General features: G+C 36.6%; 2 protein-coding genes across 4 annotated transcripts in view; both read right to left on the bottom strand.

Moving 5' to 3' along the window:
* Positions 1-387: 387 nt before the first annotated feature.
* On the bottom strand, positions 388-16,318 carry ephx4 (epoxide hydrolase 4). The gene is made up of 7 exons (XM_079883209.1): positions 15,726-16,318; positions 14,184-14,269; positions 10,708-10,865; positions 8,992-9,120; positions 7,627-7,730; positions 6,441-6,589; positions 388-1,340 (listed from the first exon to the last, which is right to left on the bottom strand). The coding sequence occupies exons 1-7, from the start codon at positions 15,966-15,968 to the stop codon at positions 1,097-1,099; spliced, it is 1,113 nt and encodes a 370-aa protein (XP_079739335.1). The 5' UTR covers positions 15,969-16,318; the 3' UTR covers positions 388-1,096.
* A 1,813-nt stretch (positions 16,319-18,131) lies between these two features.
* brdt (bromodomain, testis-specific) overlaps positions 18,132-20,178 on the bottom strand; it is a 28,767-nt gene continuing 26,720 nt past the window's right edge. For all 3 annotated transcript variants that reach the window (XM_079883191.1, XM_079883190.1, XM_079883192.1), the window contains one exon: positions 18,132-18,642. In XM_079883191.1, the coding sequence (XP_079739317.1) occupies positions 18,574-18,642 (69 nt within the window). In that variant the 3' untranslated portion in view covers positions 18,132-18,573. The remainder of the gene's footprint in view (positions 18,643-20,178) is intronic.

Here is a 20,178-nt window from a genome sequence, read left to right as displayed (position 1 = left end):
GTTTGATAAACTTAAATTAATAATAGCATAATTGTATCATTATTGAAAGACCACTTTTGAAATATTACTTTACTGAAAATATTTACAACTAAATAAACAAAGAGTCAATTTAAGATCAAAGCCTTTAAAAAATGATAATGATTGCTATGTAATTGACCAAGGATGTACAAAGCAGGAAATATTGAAAATGTAATTAAAGTGTCTATGAATTCTGGAAATGCTTTCTGAAAATTTGGTAGATGCAGTTACAAATTATTCTGACAAGACTTTTTGACTTTCCACAATAATTTGTAACTGCAACCTTTTATTTGCGCAAGAAGACCAGACATTTGTAGATCCTACGCCTATTTGTAGATCCTTCTTATCAATAACCAAAGGTAACCGAGAGTTCAAGTGAGTAAGTTCCCACTATTAGGCCTATTTATTTGCTTATAAAATCAAAATGTCACAGAGCTGCTTCTATTGTCTCAGATGCAATGTTTAGGAAGAGATACAAAAAAAGTGTACAATATTGAAACATCACTTTGTTTTATCATACAGGAGGATCAAAATAATGACATTCTCAAACGTTTAAGCCAAATATTGTCAAAAATACAAAAAAGAAGAGGAACAATATTTTCCACTAAGACAACACTACCTGATAGAGATGTGGAGGGGTTAAGGACTCGCTTAAGACTGTGTTACGTGTTAGAGAGTATCAAAACTGATGATACAAATGGCTGACAACCCCACAGCTCGGCCTCAAAAAGATATGGCACATCTTTTACGCTGCAAAATGGTATGTTGAAAGGCACCACACTTTACAACTTACTCACAGATATTTTGCAACACACTTTTAAACACTGTCACCAAGAAACCTTAAGGCGAATGTCATGTGCAAACTTGAGAAAATAGATTAAACGTACTACCCTCTACGTAACCCCTCCAATTAAAATGTGCTTTTGTTCTTTTCCGCTTCACTGAATTTTGATTTCTTTCTATATCTTAAATGTATCAAATTTAAAACGAGGATTGCATTAATCATTACATTGGTTTTTGTTCACAGGCATATCCCTGGTCCCCCTCTTCAGACAAGCTCAGAGGGCGAAGGACCCCATTATAAGTTCCTGTAGTTTTTCCGTCCTTCTCCCTCCTTAATGAAAGTCCATATGAGTGTATTGACGATGTCGGGCTGGTCTTGTTGGAGCCAGTGACTGGCTCCAGAGATGATGTTGAGGCGGAAATGGTTTCTGATGTACAGACGGCAGGCCTCGGCCATGTCCTGCTCCAGGAAGGCATCTCTCTCTCCCCACAGCAGCAATACAGGAGACTTCACCTCACTCTGACTCAGTGGGAGGACACTGCCGAATACAAATAATACAAAAATGAGGACTGTCAATTGATTCAAAATGTTAAATGTCAAATTAATTACATGATATGATGATTTATTAATCGATAGCATTTAAGGTCTCTTTAACGTTAGTTAATGCATTAATTAACATAAACAACAAACAATATATTTGCTACAGTATTTATTAATATTTGTTAACTGTTCATTGATGGTTCATGTTAGCCCAGGTCCATTATATAATCTAAACAAATACTACTTAATGAATGACTAAATGCTGAAATTAACATTAACGAAGATTAATACATTCTGTAGAAATATTTGTATTGTTAGTTCATGCTAAATGATGTAGTTATCTAATGTTAACAAATTAAAACTTATAGTAAAGTGTTACCAATTAAATTGTTCCCAATCAATCTGTCATGGCTGGGCTGGCAATGAAGAGGAGAAGTACTTTTAATTTATACTTAAACCAAAAACAAAGGAGATAATCAACTCAGGAAACAACAAATAATAAACAGAGAAAATGTGTGGCAGCATAAACAACACAAGAAAAAGAACGAAACAAAATGAAGACTTTGGCCACATCCACACGAAGCCAGAGCTTTCCCTATCCAAACTTTTTTTTCCTTGTTCTAAAAAATAAATGATGTAAACATGGCGTCATCTCAAGAAATATATTCGTTCACACGAAACAACTGAATGATGTATGAATTTGTTTTTGTTTTTTTTTGTAAAAGGAGCCGTTCCAAGACACTGAAAACACTGTATCATGAGCTGTAAGCATGTACCACGCTTCACTCTTCACTCTGTCCCACACACAGCCACTAGATGATGCTGATCGGGGTTTTTTTTTTCAGTGCTGTCGGAAGCAATTAATGCATTAAATGAATGTATTTAAGAATGCAGCATTTTGCAGTTTGTTTAGAAATTGTTTAATGCCATTTGATGACTCACATGGTCCATACCTCTCAGAAAATATGGAAATCCATATAAATATGAAATAATCACATTCCTTAAAATGTCACACCTTTTTATTTTAGTTTCAAATTATGAAAATTATGTTTAACAAAATATTTATAACAATGACATATTTTTAAACAAATAATCATAATAATAATAAAGTTATAATAATATAATAATAACTTTTAAAAAAAGCCCCAAAATGACAAACAAAAAAACCTTCTAACAATTTATAAGGTAATTTTTGTCTACCAATACAAACTGGCTCTGACATAATGATGACGAAAGCGATGAAGAACAACACTAGATCAGTTTATTGAGGCAGCAGGAACAGACACAGCAGAAGGTAAGCCATAACATTGGTAAATGCCAGTCATCTCTTTGATGGCAGGAGGGGGGTGACCCACACACACTAGGGATCAGACGAGAAGAGAAGATGACAGGGAAGACGAGACGAATTTGATTTCTAGACGATTACTTGAAGAAGGCTTGAGGATAAAACTAGATGCTTACGGCTGTTATCCAAAGTTAAGTAATCCAGGTAAGTGAGTACGTGTTTTCTTGACGAGGCCAGACAACTTGTGATGGTGTGCTATAATAGTGCTTATGATGAGGGCTGATGAGTGACAGGTGTGCATGGTTAAGTGCCAGGGAGGCCCAGGCGTAGCCGAAGATCAGGGGTGACACCGATGGACTGGAAGGCCGAGGAGTGCCCGCAGGCTTGTGGGACCAAGGTGGAGATGGGGGCTTGGCAGACCGGGGTTGAGCCAGTGGGAGTGATGACAACGTGGAGCAGAGGGAAAGAAGGGCCCGATGGGGATGAGGTGTAGCCGGAGGACCGGAAGTCCATGGCACAACCGGGGTGATGACTGACCAAGGTGGAGCCGGAGGGAGCCTGGCAGAGCCTATAGGATTACGGACCATGGTGAAGCAGAGGGAGCGTTGAGCCAAGGTGGAGCTGATGGGTCGGAAGGCCGAGGTGGAGTCGGGAGCTCGGAGGCTTGAGGTGGAGCTGGAGCTGAGGGATTCATGCACCAAGGCAGAGCTGACGACTGAGAAGCCCAAGGAGGATCTGAGCAACACGTCAGAAACACTGGAGGAGCCACAGGGCTGAAAGGAGACAGCAGAGGCAAGGCCGAAGAACTGGATGGTTTTGCCAGAGGAGGAGAGAGTTGAGAGTGGGAGGCTGAGTTGGACCATCCATGGCGAAAGAGTCTTGGTTTTGGACAACGAAGGAGACTTGGTACTGGCTTGACTCAATGGCCACGAAGACCACTTGGAACTGGGCTTAACCAACAATGACAAAAACTACTTTGGACTAGACGGGACCAAAGTGGAAACAAGGCTTGTATGTATCAGGGAATCAGGGTATAAAGGAGTTCACATGAGGAGGAATATACTTCAGGTGTAGGAAAATGAGTGGAAATCCGCTCCATGATGTCCAACTCCACCAGCACTCTCTCAGGGGTGAACATTGATACCAGCTCACACACCTGTCGTCAGACGTGGCAGGGTTCGGCTCTGGGTTTGCGGTGGGCTCTGGCTTGTGGTTCATGGACGTGGCGAGTGCACATAAGGGTTCCAGGACAAACACTGGCTCAGGCTCGAGCTCCAAAAGGGATGTTTTGGCCAGCTCATAAACCTGGACAGACTCGACGTGCTCTGGGTCTATGGTGGGCTCAGGCTTTAGGCCCTTAGAGGGCTTTGGTACTGGCTCTGGGTTTGTTGTTGAGGAGGAATGAAGAATAACTAGGGAGGAGTTCTGAGGAGGAGTCAAGATGAGAGTGATACAGGTCGAAGTACGCGACGATGAACACCACGCACGGCACTATGCCTAGACAGTCACTGGATACAAGCTGTTTTTCAAGTGTTCTTTTTGTTGTCTTTGATCTAATGCATATATTGTTGACTTCTTCCTTTAAGGGTGAAGTTTGTGAAGGTGTCTTGATTTTGGTTTGGTCAATTTGATCACATTTGTATTTTTCTCTTCATTTGTTTGAATGTTAGGAAACGTGAGTTTGAGTGCATTCATTATTTTTGGTCTATAATAAGTGTTATTGGTTAGAATGCACCTCGTTTAATGTGTCCTTTTTAAGTTGCTTACCCTTTTAACAAGTGTTTGATTGAGGGTTCGTAACAACTCTGATTGTGTTTGGCTTACAGAAGAAAGTCATATACACCTAGAATGGCTTGAGGGTGTATAAATTATTGGATAATTTTCAGATGCCAGAATGATCATAGGGAAAGCAGTCTGTAACATATACAAATTTCAGTAAACATGAAATTGTTATATGTATAGTCTGTCTCCTATGTTTTCATTGTGTTTTTGATTTAGTCCTGTGACTTAGTTTTCCCCAGTCTGTTTAATTAGTTATGTAATTAACCTTTGCCCTGTTCATTTACTAATTAGGTTCCTTTGTCTGCTCTATACTTAAACCCTCTGTCTACTAAACGTCTCTGTCTGTTCTCATTAATGTTTGTGTGGTTTTCCCCTGGTTTCTGAGTGTTTGTGATTAAAGTCTGTTTCCTAGAATTATTTCTCGTTGTGCAGGTTTCTAATACACCAAGTTACGTAACAGAAATATTACATTTACAAATATCAGTGCCATTTTAAGAATAGTATATAGCTGGGGTTTTCAAACTTTTTGATGGTATGGATCCCCATACATGAAGACTTCCTTGCAAGAGACCCCCTTCCTAAAATATGAAGGCAGCTAGAATATGTATAAAGACCTATTTGTATGTGAGAAAAAGTGTGCTATTATGCTAAATTAAATAATTAGCTTTTATATTATTACTGCACTGAAGCCAAAGCAAAATATTATCTGACTTTATATTGTATCTTTTTTTCTACGCTCTATAAGATGTATTGTAATGTTTCCATATATCTTCAATTCAGCTAAATATTGTTATATTGTTTTTCAAAATAAATATCATTCCACATTGACAATATTAAAAATACATTTTGTAAAATCTTTAATTTTTCTCTATAATGTTTCCACTGACTCCCTAGAGCCCTCTGGCTTTCTGACAGCCCTAAAAACCCACCATGGACACACCAGTTGACATGTTTAAAGGTTTGGACACCTTAGGCTCCTGTCCTCAGTTCTCTGGTATGGACTTAAGTGTTTCTGGTTTCCGTAGAAACTGTTATGTCAGCGCCCTCCTACACACACCCACCTGCCCACCTACACACTCACTCGCACACACAAACACAGTCAGCGCAGCTCTGCCCTGAGACATAATCAAAGTGTGCTTCAGGAGCAGATGGAGGGCTCAGTCATGCGTGCACGTCTCACATGTTTCAAACACATGCACTCCGCAAGCAGATTAAAGCAAGAGTATTTCTACAAATGTCAGAGGTATATTAAAATGAACTGAAACACCCATTTTGATTGTTTAGTACTCTCAGAGATACACCCAGCAGTTGATCTGTTGCTGATATGAACTCAATATGAATGAATATCATTACTACATCAGCAAGTGAGTTAATGGCTGCTCATGCACAGTTCAGAGAGCATGAAATCAATCTCTTTCCTTCTTGACAGGGACACATGCACTTATGAAATGAGTTCCCATTCTGTCCACCTAAATCATGATGATACCGATTTATTTTATGTCTATAACATTTGGAAATAGTTATATAATCTTTTTTCTTTATAAGAAACAATGATGTTATAGGAATTACTGCTGCAATAGCCGAAAAACAACAACAAAAAAAAAACAGTTCCTCAAAAAAGTTAGTAAATAATAATAATATATAAAAAAACAAATATGCATTTCAGGCACTAGAGGGCGACATTTTCTGACAGTAACTAAGCAGCATTTTTGTGTGTTAAAGGGATGGTTCGGAGTAAAATCAACCTAGGGTCCTTTGCACCATAACCTTGAGCCAAACACCCCCCAGAAGCCTTCTTTCCCTTGGTTGAACATTATTAAAGTTAGAGCTTATTTAGAGATATCAGCCGAATGGCTTAGTGCAGGCGCTAATGGATCCTATGATGTATCTCATAAATTATCCCACTAATAATGTCCAGAATGGTACCAAACTTATACAGTAGTACAAATAGGTTCTGTACTCATAAAACGAGGCAGAGCATTTCCAATGTTGGGGGTGTTATAAGATTTTTTAAATAAGACACACAAGTACCTGAAGACATTTCTGAAGTAGTTGAGGGCCCCTGTGAGGGCCCCTGGCTGTGAGAGGGCATACAGATATGCTTCGAGGTCTTCTGTGGTGAGCCAGCGGCCTTTACAACTGATGCCTGTGCTGCGGCTGGTGAATAGATTCTTCAGCGCCTGTAAATCCACATTAGCAAGCAATGAGAAAGAAGTCCCACTTTATATGAGGTGTCTTTAACTACTATGTACTTACAGGGTTTGGATAACAAAACTGAAAGACCTGGTTTAAGACCACAATAATTTATTAGTTTATTATTATTAATTGTGCGGCCAATGCAGCATGAATTCATCTTGGGAATGACAGATACAAGTCCTGCACAGTGGCCAGAGCGATTTTGAGCCATTCCTCTTGCAGAACTGTGGGTCACTACGTGATGCTGGTGGAGAAAATGTTTCCTTACTTGCTTATCCAAAACAAACCAAAGTGTTAGTTAAAGAGCTGATTCATAATGACTCAGCTGTGTGTGTTGAAGACAGATGGATATACTTGGCCTACTGATTTACTCTGTATTAGTAATTCTGACAAACAAATTTACATGCTGGACCGAAAAGCTGTTCAGTTATGAAGAATTATCCAGAATGATGGGTAATTAAAACAATAGATATAGCATCAACCCACAGTCTAGTAATTTAGCATTTCTAAGCTTATAAGCTACAGTTCCTTATATGAAATTCTCAAATCAGTCCAGAAATTCAGAATCTATTATTTGCTGTACATTCATTACATTAATTTCTTACAGTAAGGTTTATCAAGTAACAAAAGTATATACAACTATTTTGAGTCACTAAGATTTTTAAGTAGTCTCTTATGCCCACCAAGGCTTTATTTGTTCAAAAACACAGTAAAAATAGTAATACAATATTATTGTTTTAATAATTGAATTAAATAATGTTTTCTATATTTTTATATATTTTACAGCTAAATTTGTTCATGTGTCACCAAAACTGAATTTCCAGCAGCCTGGATTTTTTTTTTACAGGATTCTTTGATGAAAGTTCAAGAGAACAACATTTATTTGACTTATTCAATGTAACAATGTCTTAACTGTCACTTTAAATCAATTTAATGCATATGCATATTTACTGAATAGTATGCTAAAAAAAACCTTACTGACCCATAACCTTTAAACAGTATTGTATTCTGTCAAGCTCACCTTGAAATCATTGATGGAGAGCATTAGCTCTGGAAAATGTGGCAACTGGAAGAAAAAGTAGTAACTTGACTTGAGCATCTGACTGGGGTGACGAAGGGCATAATCTGGACAGAGAAGACAGAAAATTAAGAAAAAACACTTGCTTACCAGTTTCGGTTCCCATTGACTTGTCCATACAATTGAATTAAATGGAAACCAAAACTGTTTGGATACCAACATTCTTCAAAATATCTTCTTTTGTGTCTTGCAGAAAAGAAAAAAAGTCACAGGTTTGGAATAACATAAGTGTGAGTAAATGATGACAGATTTTTCATTTTCTGGTGGACTATCCCTTTAACCCACCATTGTACAGGGTGGCAACAACAGGGTAGAGACCTGCACTCCCGCGGGACCTGACGCAACAGAGCGTGGCGCGGGACAAGGTTTGATTGGCTGGAGGAGGCAGGAAGACACTTCTGTGTGGGAAGCGGGAAGCGCGGGTCTCTACCTCCCAAATCATTTTCTTTTCTTTTTTTTAAGCACATGAGTCATATATAAAATGGCAATGAAATGGTTTTGGATTTAGATTTTAAATAAATGAGTAAAGAGATTTTTTGGTCACACTATATCCTGGCAGTCATTTTAAAATAATTTAAAATCTCCAATGCATGGGGGACACACATTTTTGCTCTGGAGAACTGCTCTCAGAGAAGCAAATTGCATTGATTTTTCAGCCATCATAAAATACGATTCACTTTTCTTAGTAGATAAACCTAATTGTAAAACATTTAGAGTCTTTTACATTATCTACGTGTTAAAATATGTTATAATATCTACCTTTTAAGTATTTAAATTTTTTTTTAATTAAAAGATGAGCTAGGAGCCAATTTTGTTTAATTCTGCCATGTTGCAGGTAGTTTCTATTATCAGTCTTTGATTATTTTTTTCCACAGTGTTGTCTCTAGGCAACATACCTTTTGATTTCAGTAATGAGATCCAGTTTATGTAAGAAAATTGAATCAAACGTGCTTCATAACGTGCATTACAGGGTTGAGACTGAAGACACCCCATTTAGAGGAGATACATATCAAAAGAACAAGAAAATCAAAAGGTGTATTAGTGTATGTGTCACTCTAGGCAAGTACTGAGTGTTATTATAAGAGGGTCCTGTGTCTCTGCCAAAAGCCAGCCTGTAATTACCTCCTCATCCAGGCTGGAGTGCACGAGACAGATGGAGGGCAAAGCCCCATGATTCCCTGGGCAAAACCACAATATTTCATTGTGAATGATGCAGGTCATACTAATGAGCCCTTAAAACAAGGCAGAGCCTCTGGAACTGGCATATTTGAACAGGAAGTCTGTTTGTCAGGTGTATAGAGCTCTTACCAGTGAACACACAGGGGTGAGGACTGTTCAGCACTATGAGTTTTGTCACCATTTCAGGGTAGTGAATTGCACAGAGCCATGCGATGATGCCACCCCAGTCATGCCCCACGAGAAAACATCTGTTGTATCCTGAGGAGAGGATCAGAAGGAGGAAGCTGACATGTTTGTGTTTGTTGTGTATGTATGCCTCATAATTAACAGGAAAAAATGAGAGACAAGATGGGAAATGATAGCGAAAACAGGGGGAACAGGACTGAGAAATGACTCAAACCAAACTCAAACTCATATTTTTCCAAATAAGCACCATAATCATTCTATTGTGAAATAAAATTGATATTTGGGATTCAAGTTAAAACAGTTCTACTTCAGAGTTTACTTATAATTGGTATTCAGTGGCATTTTATATGATTTACATGATTTACATGATTACATGATTTCATATATTTTCATGACATGCAGGGGTTAGAAAAAGAAAAATTTTTGTTGCGATGAATTAAGCATTGAACCATGACTTATTAATAGGATCGGGAAATTACACAAGCTAAACTCGAACTCATATTTTCCAACTGAGCACCATAGCATAATGTCTAACCACAAGGCCACAGTTCCAAACAAAAATATTGTCCTCTAATTTTCAAAAAAACAAAAAAAACATTAGGAATTCGTTCCTGCACCTTATTAATTCCTGGACAATTGTATTACTAATTTGTTTCCTTGTTTTAGCTAAAACATGGTAAATTAACTAAATTAAAATGAGGGAATGAATACAATGTGGCCACGATTGACCTGAAAAGAGGGAACAAATTATTAAAACATGAATTACTTTTTACCTGTGTGTCATATGGGGCTCCATAATTTTGAACTTAAAAATAAATATTTTAATTTACATTCAGCATTACATTTTAAGAAGGAACTGTAAGTGGTTAGACACATTGCACAATGGTGCTCATTCGGACAGTAGTTTTGGTTTGTGTGCATGTCACGTGCGGGGATCTGTAGATTAGAATATAAATTAAATCATATAAAATATGGCACAGAAAGCCAATTAATTAAAATCTAGAAATCTAGAACTATTTCTTCTTTTTCATGTAACAATATATAACAAAAAAAAAAATTATGTATGTTGGGCCTAATGTTTTACTTAGCAATACTGTTTACACTGTCCTCTTTTTTGCAATAATATCACGTTGCAGTTCATTTAGTGTCATATCAAGGACTGACTAAGGATGAATGACTCCATTGCTGTGAGCCAGGGTGGAAGTTTCCACCGTCTGCAATATAGTGATTCCAATGTCAAGGAGCTGAGACCCTGGGGCAAGACATCATCATGAATCCTAATAACGTGTCGTTGACGGCCTGTCATAATACACCACCAGCCGCTTACACACATGCCACTGTGTGCAAGCAGACAAGCTGAATTTAACTTTGACATGATATACAGTGTTCATCCACAATTGTCCTTGTCCTTGAGTCACACAGTAACGTAGCTCAAGTAGTAATTCTGTATTTAAACTCTAGAGATAATTAGCAGCCTAAACTGACAATACGCATCTGAAAAGCCAAGGACATCTGTGAACGGGTCACCTTCACATTACAGACTATTGGGAAGAATGCTACATTAGCATTCACCACTACAACAGCCTTATCAAAACCTCTAGACAGGCTGGAATGTGAAATGGAAATAGGGCTGAGATAATGGAGGCAGTCTGTTCTTACCCAGATACTCAACAATGTCCTTGATGTCGGTGACAAGGTAGTCCAGTCGGTAGCTCTCAGCGGAGGAGGGCAGGTCAGACTCCCCGTAGCCTCGCATATCCACGGCAACGACACGGAACTCGCTCTTAAATTCCCTCAGCTGGTGACGCCAGGAGAACCTGGAAAAACATGGGTACATTTTTTTATGATTTCTACAAGTTACACAAGCATACAGTTTGCTATTCAATTTAGATCAAAAGGTTGAGATATCTGAACACTCACTCTCTCTTTTCTACATTCTTTATTTTTTTGTTAAATCCATAAGATAGTATAGAGCAGGGATTTTCAAAGTGGGTCCCAGGGAGTCACAATGGGGAGCTGGGGAGTCCATGGAAAAGTAAGAAAAAATAAATAAATAATGAAAAATTAATGAATGAATGAGTGAGTGAATGAATGAATGAATGAATAATCACAATTATTTTACTGTACTGACAGTCAGTTTCATATTTCAGTTTTATTCACTACCATTCAAAAGTCTGAATTGATACCAATTTGGGGTAATACAAATTTTGTGCCGGGGAGAAGTGATAAGGGATTTAAAAACTGGATGTATAAGGGAATAAGTCAAGTAAAAGATTTATACGAGGAAGGTATAATGTTGTCATTCCGACAACTGATGAGAAAATACGATATCCCTCAGAAACATTTTTTGAAATATTTACAAATAAGAAGTTTTATACACTCTGAAATAAAAAATTATTTAGAACCCCCTTTGTCAATTATAGAAAATCACACTTTATCAGGGATCAAAAGAGAGTTCGCTGTCTTATTTAACAGCATGGAAAAATGATCTTCAGGAAGACATTTCTAAAGAAGAATGGATGGAATCTTGTTTATTTGCCCAAAATCACAGCATCAATACTAGGTGTAAATTGCTGCAATATAAATGGCTTATGCGGACCTACATTACCCCAGTCAAACTACATAAATTTAATCCAAATATTCCAGATAGTTAAAATGCAAACAAGCAATTGGTACCCTTTATCATTGTATATGGGAGTGTAATGAGATTCAAGGATTTTGGAAGGAGATTATTTGTATGATTGGTAAACTGGTTGAAGAAAATGTCCCTCTTGCACGTAAATTTTGTTTGTTTCATATATACCCAGTAAATCTTGAGGTGAATGCAAGAAAACGAAAACTAATTGATTTCAGTTTGCTTCAGGCCAAGCGTGCTATTGCTTTAAAATGGAAGGAGACCCAAGGACCCTCCCCTAGTCAGTGAAACTAAAAGACTTTTGGGCTCCCTTTTTGCACTACTGTAACCAAGTTGATCAGACAACATGGGATGACTGAAATAGCAAATTAAACTACACAATGTAAGGCTGCGAACTGTGATATCAAAATGTATAATTTTCTTATTTTATTGTATGGTTTAGTTTTGTTCTTGATGTCCTGTAATGTGTTTCTTATTATTGTCTTTATTTATTTATTTATTTTTATATTTTTTTGTCTATTTGTTTATATTATAAATTAATTTTTATTTTATTTTATTGTTTTAATGTACAAACAAAAGCCAATAAACATAAAAAAAAAAAAAAAAAAAAAAAAAAAAAAAGGCTGTTTAATGTTTAAAAAAAAATTCTGAAAAAAGTATCACAGTTTACTCCAAAAAAAAAAGCGACAACTGTTTTCAACATTGGTTAAAAATAAATGTTTCTTGAGCATTAAATCAGCATATTAATTTCTGAAGGATCATGTGACACTGAAGACTGTGAATGATGCTGAAAATTCAGCTTTGCATCACAGAAAAAAAATACATTTTTAAAATATTTAAAATATATTAAAATGTACAATTACAGTTGTTTTAATTATATTTTACAGTATTACTGTATACTCGGTTAGCATAAGAGACTTCTTTCAAAAACATTTTTATAAATTTTACAGAAATTTTTTTAAAACTTTTAAACTGTGTACATGTAACCAGTCTCTTTTCCCCCCCATAGTGTTAATGTAAATATAGCTCATAAACGTAAATATAACAGCCTTTATATTTTAGAGGATCTTGCAAGTTCTGTGCAAAAGACAAGGTGGTGTCAGACAGACAGACAATGACGAATGACGAGTTTTTAATCGTAATCCACAGCATAAAACAGAACAACAGGAAGTTACTAACGCTTACAAGTACAAGACCGGACGCCAAGAACAGGAGAAGGCTGAACTTAAGGATGCTGTTAAACGAGGTCATTAATGTAACACAGCTGAATTAAACAAATGTACTAATGACATTAGTAACCATGAAAACACAAGAGAAACGGGAAAAGAACAATGGAACACAGGAAACTCATGAATACAAGTCCATGAAAACGAAACTAAGGACAAACACAACTGAATATTTGTAACAGGTGGTAGGGAACGACTTCATTAGACTGACCAAATTTAGACCTGAATTGGTCATTTCTGCCACATTTTTTTTAAACCTACAATAATAGTACAAATTCAAATGATGTGTGTTGAAATCCACTTGGGCCAAAAATCTGAAGGAGCAGAGGCTATAGCACTTTAAATGAAATGGCTTGTTAAAAATGTATGGAGTGAAAGTACCCTGAAGTTAGTTTGACTCACTCAAACATTTTTTGAATTGTATTAGTACATTCTGGCAGCACTCCGTAATGGTATTAGTGTCTTAAAGATGGAGAAGAAAGAGGGAGAGAGAGAGAAAGTTGAGGAAAAGCTGACGGGTCAGGAGAGAAGAGGCTCTCATGACCCAAACCCAATTAACACACACACACACACACACACACACACACACACACACACACACACACACACACACACACACACACACACACACACACACACACACACACACACACACACACACACACACACACACACACCCTATAATAACCTCAACACTTCCCTATTGCTCAGAAGTGAGGGAGATCTTTGACTTGCAATTTTGAATGCAGCAAACTAAAGTGGAGCAGAAGTCAGAAAAAAGGGCGTCCTCCAGGTCTCCTCTACTCGTCCAAGAGTTCATCACTGATTCTGGAGCAGTGGAATGGCTAGTGAAGCAGAAAGGAGCCATGCCACATTAATTAGGCACAGTCCTGTCCTGATCGCAGTTCTGCTGTCTGGCAGCTCACTGAAACGACAGCTTCACTGGTCCCAAGATAGTCTGAATGTCACGACACTCCATATCACAATATATCAGTAACACAATATATCGGCCGTTTTACATTTCATAACAATAGTACAGCACACCTCGGAATCTCAAGAGGATATTAATAGCATTAGGTTGATATTTTTAGACATTGTGTCTTGAAAAGAGAGAAGCATGTGTTGAAAGGAAAGGTTTGTGTCTCAGATATTATCTCTGACTCCATGTGTATAATGTGGACTGATTCCACAACAACATATTTCCGATCTGTGTCTGGCAGCATCCCAGTAGAGAAGTGTTTCCCTTGTGTGTGCGAGAGTGTTTTGAGTCTCACCAAAACTCAGGGAATCCATGCAGAAACAGCATAAGTGGCTTTCCTCGTTCCCCGGCAGCAACATAGTGAAATCTGAGCCCAGACTCCTAAAACCACACAGAGACCAGAGGCAGTTATTCTTCACCGTTCATGGAGGATTTCATAAAAGCTGCCCGGTTCCTTTAATCACTCGGGCCTGTCCATCCTGATGTAAAATCCACTCTCACATCACTCTCTGCTTTATAGAGCCATAAAATGTATCAGGGAGAGAGGGGGCGTTGTCCGCAGGCTTCAGCTAATATTAAAGCAATATCTTCCATTGACATTTATGATCAAATTCATGCCCTGTTAAATGACAGCCTGCATCAAATTGCATGTGATAGTATCCTCGGGTTGGGTGGCTATTTAAAGAGAATTTTGTTTGCAATGTGAAATTGTCCTTTTGAAAAAAGTTTTGGGTTCAGAAAACAACTGTAACTATATAAAGTTCTTATTTTTTAACTCTGCGGGAAAATAATTGATTATTTTCCAGCACATTTGGATATTACTTATTTAAGGTCAATTGTTATTTTACTTTTATACAGAAATCATGAGTTGATGCAAGAGTTTTTCTATACCAAATTCCTCACTCCCAGTAGTTGCAGGGAGCGTTTTACAATATTTTTCCTCCTTTACAAAAAGGATTACACATATACTCAGGAACAAAACTTGAACACTTTCTAGAGAAAGGTGCATACGATTAGAATAACATTTGAACGCTATAAAGCTCTGCAGGTATATACATCACAGCTATCTTGAGACTGCCTAGATGTTTTCAGCACCACTGGGGCGGACAGCAAAGTCCAATGACTATTATTTTGTGGGAAACTGATCACACTGCTGTCCACCCAAATGGTGCTGAATTTATGTTCACTGATGGTCACTGCTTTCTTCCAGGAGAAAACCCATTAGGACAAAAATCACAAATGCAATCTCTTTAAAGGGATACCTTATGAAACAAAAAATATGAACATTATATCATCGTACCCTCATGGCATTCCAAACCGGCATGACTTTTTTTTTTTTTTTTTTTTAGTTACCATTGACTTCCATTGTATAGACAAAAGTCATGCAGGTTTGGAATTACATGAGGGTGAGTATATATGACCGAATTTTCATTTTGGGTGATATATCACTTTAATGTCTCAAATGTTTCTCAATGAGATTAAAAGGAGTTCAAATTCATTTCACACATCTTCTCAACAATTTTAACATTGTTCTCAACAATGTCTCAAACTAGTTTGGCAAGATACAAAATCTGCAAATATGATCGATATACACAAATATTTGTCTTCAAATTTATCATCAGGGTGATTTTTTTTTTTTTTTTCTTGTTTATATACTCTTACTGTGCGACTGAGACAATAAAGTTCATATTTTTAAAAGAAATATAACTGAGGAGGAATTTGCAACAGTAACATCTGAGCAATAAAAAATCCTATGGGAAGCACCGAAGGGTAAAGTTATACATACAGGCTACTGTCATGCATCCATCTTACACCGATGCTTAACGAAATCTCTTACCTTGATTCTAACATAACAGTGGGTTCCCAAGGACGTGTCATTCAGGCACGCGGGGGGTGTCTCACGAACCGTCCACTGAAAGGTTGTTGACGGTCGTAGGATGATATTCCAGCCAAGTTTGAGCAGCGCTACGCCCGTGCATAGCGCGCAATATCCATAGATGAGAGACCAGTATCCCATAACTCTGATCTTTAGCGTCAGCGCGACTATCAACAACAGCAAGTTATGAAGCAGTCTCGCCATCTTTACATTACTGCAAGAATGCGCTTGTTGATCACGGCTTCTATTGATTTGTTTACTCAACTGCCTGTTTCAAAAACGACGTGCATCGTAATAGCCCTGTCGCACCGTCACGAGCGCATCCTGACAGGGGAGGATCCCTGATTCCCTGTGTAGACGGTGCGGAGTCGCGCTTACGTGACAGGAGAGCTGCTCAGTCAGTCCCAAAGGTGTTTGCACCTCGGACTAAACCATTACACCCCATATACACTGACAAACAAAACTAGAAGGCTCCCATAATAGTCAACGCAGCAGCCTGGGCCCACCTCGCGCTCAAGCGCGAGCTCATAGACTGTCCGCGCGCAGAGTTCTCTGGACTCTCGCGAACGCTCCCGGTAATAATGAGTAGAAGCTTCGTCAGTCATGAGAGATCTCGTTTTAGTAAACGAGGTTTATCTCTCTTTCTATATTTTACCTAGGATACAAAAGTATACAGTGCCTCATCATGGTGCATAGAAATCACGATTATTTGAGACCAATTTAAAGTCCGCCTAGAGCAAATTAGATATTCTTACTTGGTCTTACTAAATAAGATGTATGGACACAAAGTTGTAGGCTACAATCTTACTATTCTGCTGTTGACTTACAGTTAAGAAACAAAATATCGTTAAAGACAAGGACAGTCCAAATAACACATATATGGACATTTAATTACTGCTTGATGATTATTTAAATGAAACGGATGGAACCTGATAAAAATTGGAACCAAAGTTGTGCAGTGAAATACTCGGATCAATTTCGAAATTTCATATACCATTTTTTTTGGTGTGACTTTAGGCTATCTAATATAATGTTTATGTAATAGAATCCTTGGAAATGATTATCAGTTCGAACAATATTCTCTAAAAATATTTTTGTTTGGAACACGTTTTAAAATAAACACCTGGAAAATCTCTAAATTGCTTTTCCAACAACAGATGGTCAAGCCAAAGTTCATTCCCATGTTAAAATAATCAGTAAAAACCGTAATACCGTAACTCTTCTATTTTAATACATAATAAAATGTAATTTATTCCTGTGATGACAAGCTGAATTTTCAGTATCATTGTCTCCAGTCTCCAGTGTCACATGATCCTTCAGAAATCATTATCATATGGTGATTTGGTGCTCAGGGAACATTTCTTCTTATTAACCAATCCTGTTTTTCTCAGGATCATTTGATGAATAAAAAGTTCAGAGGAACAGTATTGATTTGATACATACACATTTTTTTATAACATAAATGTCATCACTGTCATTTACATATAATGTCCTTGTAGAATTACTTTCCTAAACTTTTGAACAGTATAGTGATTATATGATGTGGACGAATATGTACTGGGAAACAAGACCCAAATATAAATATTTTTTCAACATAATTATAAATGACCACAACACAAATTTTAATGAAAATACTTATTTTTCTTTTATTGATTTAACTTTTAGAATGTAATTTCTTTGAAATAATGTCTTTCCCTCACTAGCCTGTGACACCTCAGCATGGCGGTGTAATGAATAAAGTGCTTGGGATGAGAACTGTCACAACCATCATAGTCAGAGAAACGATTTTGAACATGTTTTCAGTGCAGTTACAATCACCAGATCACACATTGGAATCAACATGGCTCTGGAGAACCCACTAACTTTAGGCACAGAGAACTGCCTATCATCTCCAAGAGAGAAACATATGGCACTGCACTTCCAAGTGGATACAAATAGAAATACAGGAAGTGCAATAACTCATCTAAATAAGTCTGATTCGTCAAAGACGGACAACTGAAAAATAAAATAAAAAATAATAATAATTGTCCCCCAGTAAAAAAAAAAAAAAAGGCTAAATATTTATACACACATGCTTACATTACATTTCTGACACTACAGAAATATTTTTTTTTTATATATATGTATATATATATATATATAACTTAAACAGGACAAGTTAAACGCAGCCAGCACATTTTCTGTTTAAATTGCTGCATCAAGTCAAATATATGAAATACTAGTTAATAGGATAAACAGGGACGGGGCCCTGCACAGGAATATCCTTTACAGTTCTGACAACAGCTAGCGCAAGACGACCAGCTATGCAATATTCATACAGCAGAAGGGGTGATGGAATGTGTCAAAGATTCAGATGGCAATAATAATCAAGTGAAGTAAACATTCTTCTTTATAAACAAAAATACACAATAACAAAAACTGTTGTGAATCGTCAAGACATGTTTCTCTTTCAAAACTGCCTCAGACAATCAGCAGCGTTTCAGTGCAGGCATTTCTGGATCCAAGCATCAAACTTATCAAAATATAAAAAAAACCTCAAAAAATATACACAACACTGTTAATGGTGCAAATATTGGTCTTACAACATTGTACAATGCCCACTACTGTATTCTTATTTTTACAAGAGCTAATTTAGTACAAATGTCAAGTGATGCAGCTGTATTGCAGTATTTTTTTGCCTGTCAAAACACCAAGACCCGTTTCAGTCACCAGGACTCATGGAGCAAGTATGGGAAGGGGAAAGACGGCCTGCACTGTTCACTGAACAGAAGCGCAACACAAACAAGCACATTTTTTATTTGTTTATATCTCAGTCCAAGTTCTTCTCAAAGGTGGCCATTATGTCACTCTGCATGGTCATATCAATGACTCCTGACATCTAGAGAAAGAGCATTAAAAAGATATGTGTGTGTCAATAAAACATCATCATTATTATTACTACTATTATTAAAACACATTGTATGAGTTAATAACCATTACTGCATAACATTCATTATTAATCATAGTGATAAACATAACTTTTAATCATATAGTCATAACAATAGCAACAATGTTTTTAAATAGTTATGAATAATAATCTGGTTAATAAGAATGCAAATAATATAATCCCTGAAGATATATTACGGTACACTTCACAATAAGGTTCATTAGCTAACATTAGTTAACTAACTAAGAATGAACAATATATTTTCAGCATTTATTAATCTTAGTTCATATTAATTTCAACATTTACTATACGTTATTAAAATCAAAGGTTGTATTTGATAACATTAGTTAATGCACCGCAAAAAAACACACAAAAAAAAAACATTACAGCTGCCAGTAGTGTACTGTTTTTTGACAGTGTGTGAATTACCATGAACAGCTGTTTTTTATTAACTAACATTAACAAAGATTAATAAATACTGTAACAAATGTATTGCTCATTGTTAGTTAATACATTAACTAATGTTAACTAAAAGAACCTTACTTTAAAGTGTTACCTATATTACTTATTAAACATTACAACAAACAACACTTAATTACAGCAATACAGTAATAGTATCAATGGGTGTGTTTTAATGCACACTCATAATGCAATTATAATGGGATTTTGGCAATATTATTATAAGATACAATCAGGTAAGATTTTAAAACCGTTTAATCTGAAATCAATATCTCTCTTATCTCCATACTTATTTATGTGGCGAAATGCTGTGTAATAAGATGTATGACTGTAAACCGTATGTCTTAAATGTCTGTAAACCGTATGTCTTAAATGTCTGTCTAGCTTGAACTTGCCCTGCTAGCAACAGCTGGGTCATTCCACGAAATTGGTGCCTTTTGTGTCCCTGAGAAATAATCAGACGTAGAATTACTATAACAACAAATAAATTTGTGATTTAAAAACATAATAGTACTATGTATTATTTCCTCAATATTACATTAAATTAAAGTCATTTATATATTATTTTAAATAATTAAAATTGCATTTATGCTGATAAGGGTAAGGTTTTTGGCCTGTCCCTCCCTGTGATTGTTCTTTTTCAGCAGGACTTTTAATTTGCAAATTGAAGGCAAAATTATACATAAATCACATTTTCATATTGTTCTAAGTATAGTGTCACTGTTAAGCAATGTTTTGGCATAAATATACATTATTTTAAATAAAATATAAACCATTTTATCGGTGTCCCCTGATTTCATGTCATGCCTGTTACCCTCACCAAAAACCCCTTGCAAAATAATGGTACATTCCTGTGACATCACTTCCAGGAAGTTATATCATCTCTCAATCATTATTCCAACAGTTAAAACACAAGTTTGTTTCTCTCTCTCTTCTATAATACTCTATTTTGATGATTTATTAGGTATAACTGAGGTGGGGACACCATGCAATGTCAAAACTGTTACTAATTTTTAAAGTATAAATTTA

The sequence above is a fragment of the Squalius cephalus genome (genome assembly GCF_949319135.1).
Source record: "Squalius cephalus genome assembly, chromosome: 10".
Taxonomy (NCBI): domain Eukaryota; kingdom Metazoa; phylum Chordata; class Actinopteri; order Cypriniformes; family Leuciscidae; genus Squalius; species Squalius cephalus.
Note: the sequence above shows the minus strand (reverse complement) of the source record. Positions and strands in the feature narration are given on the sequence as shown.

Coding starts and splice junctions, on each gene's coding strand:
- ephx4 (XM_079883209.1), bottom strand. CDS start 15,968: ATGGCGAGACTGCTTCATAACTTGCTGTTGTTGATAGTCGCGCTGACG. Junction 14,270..15,725: donor ACTGTTATGTTAGAATCAAG/GTAAGAGATTTC, acceptor GTGTGGTTTTAG/GAGTCTGGGCTCAGATTTCA. Junction 10,866..14,183: donor CATGGATTCCCTGAGTTTTG/GTGAGACTCAAA, acceptor ATGTTTTTCCAG/GTTCTCCTGGCGTCACCAGC.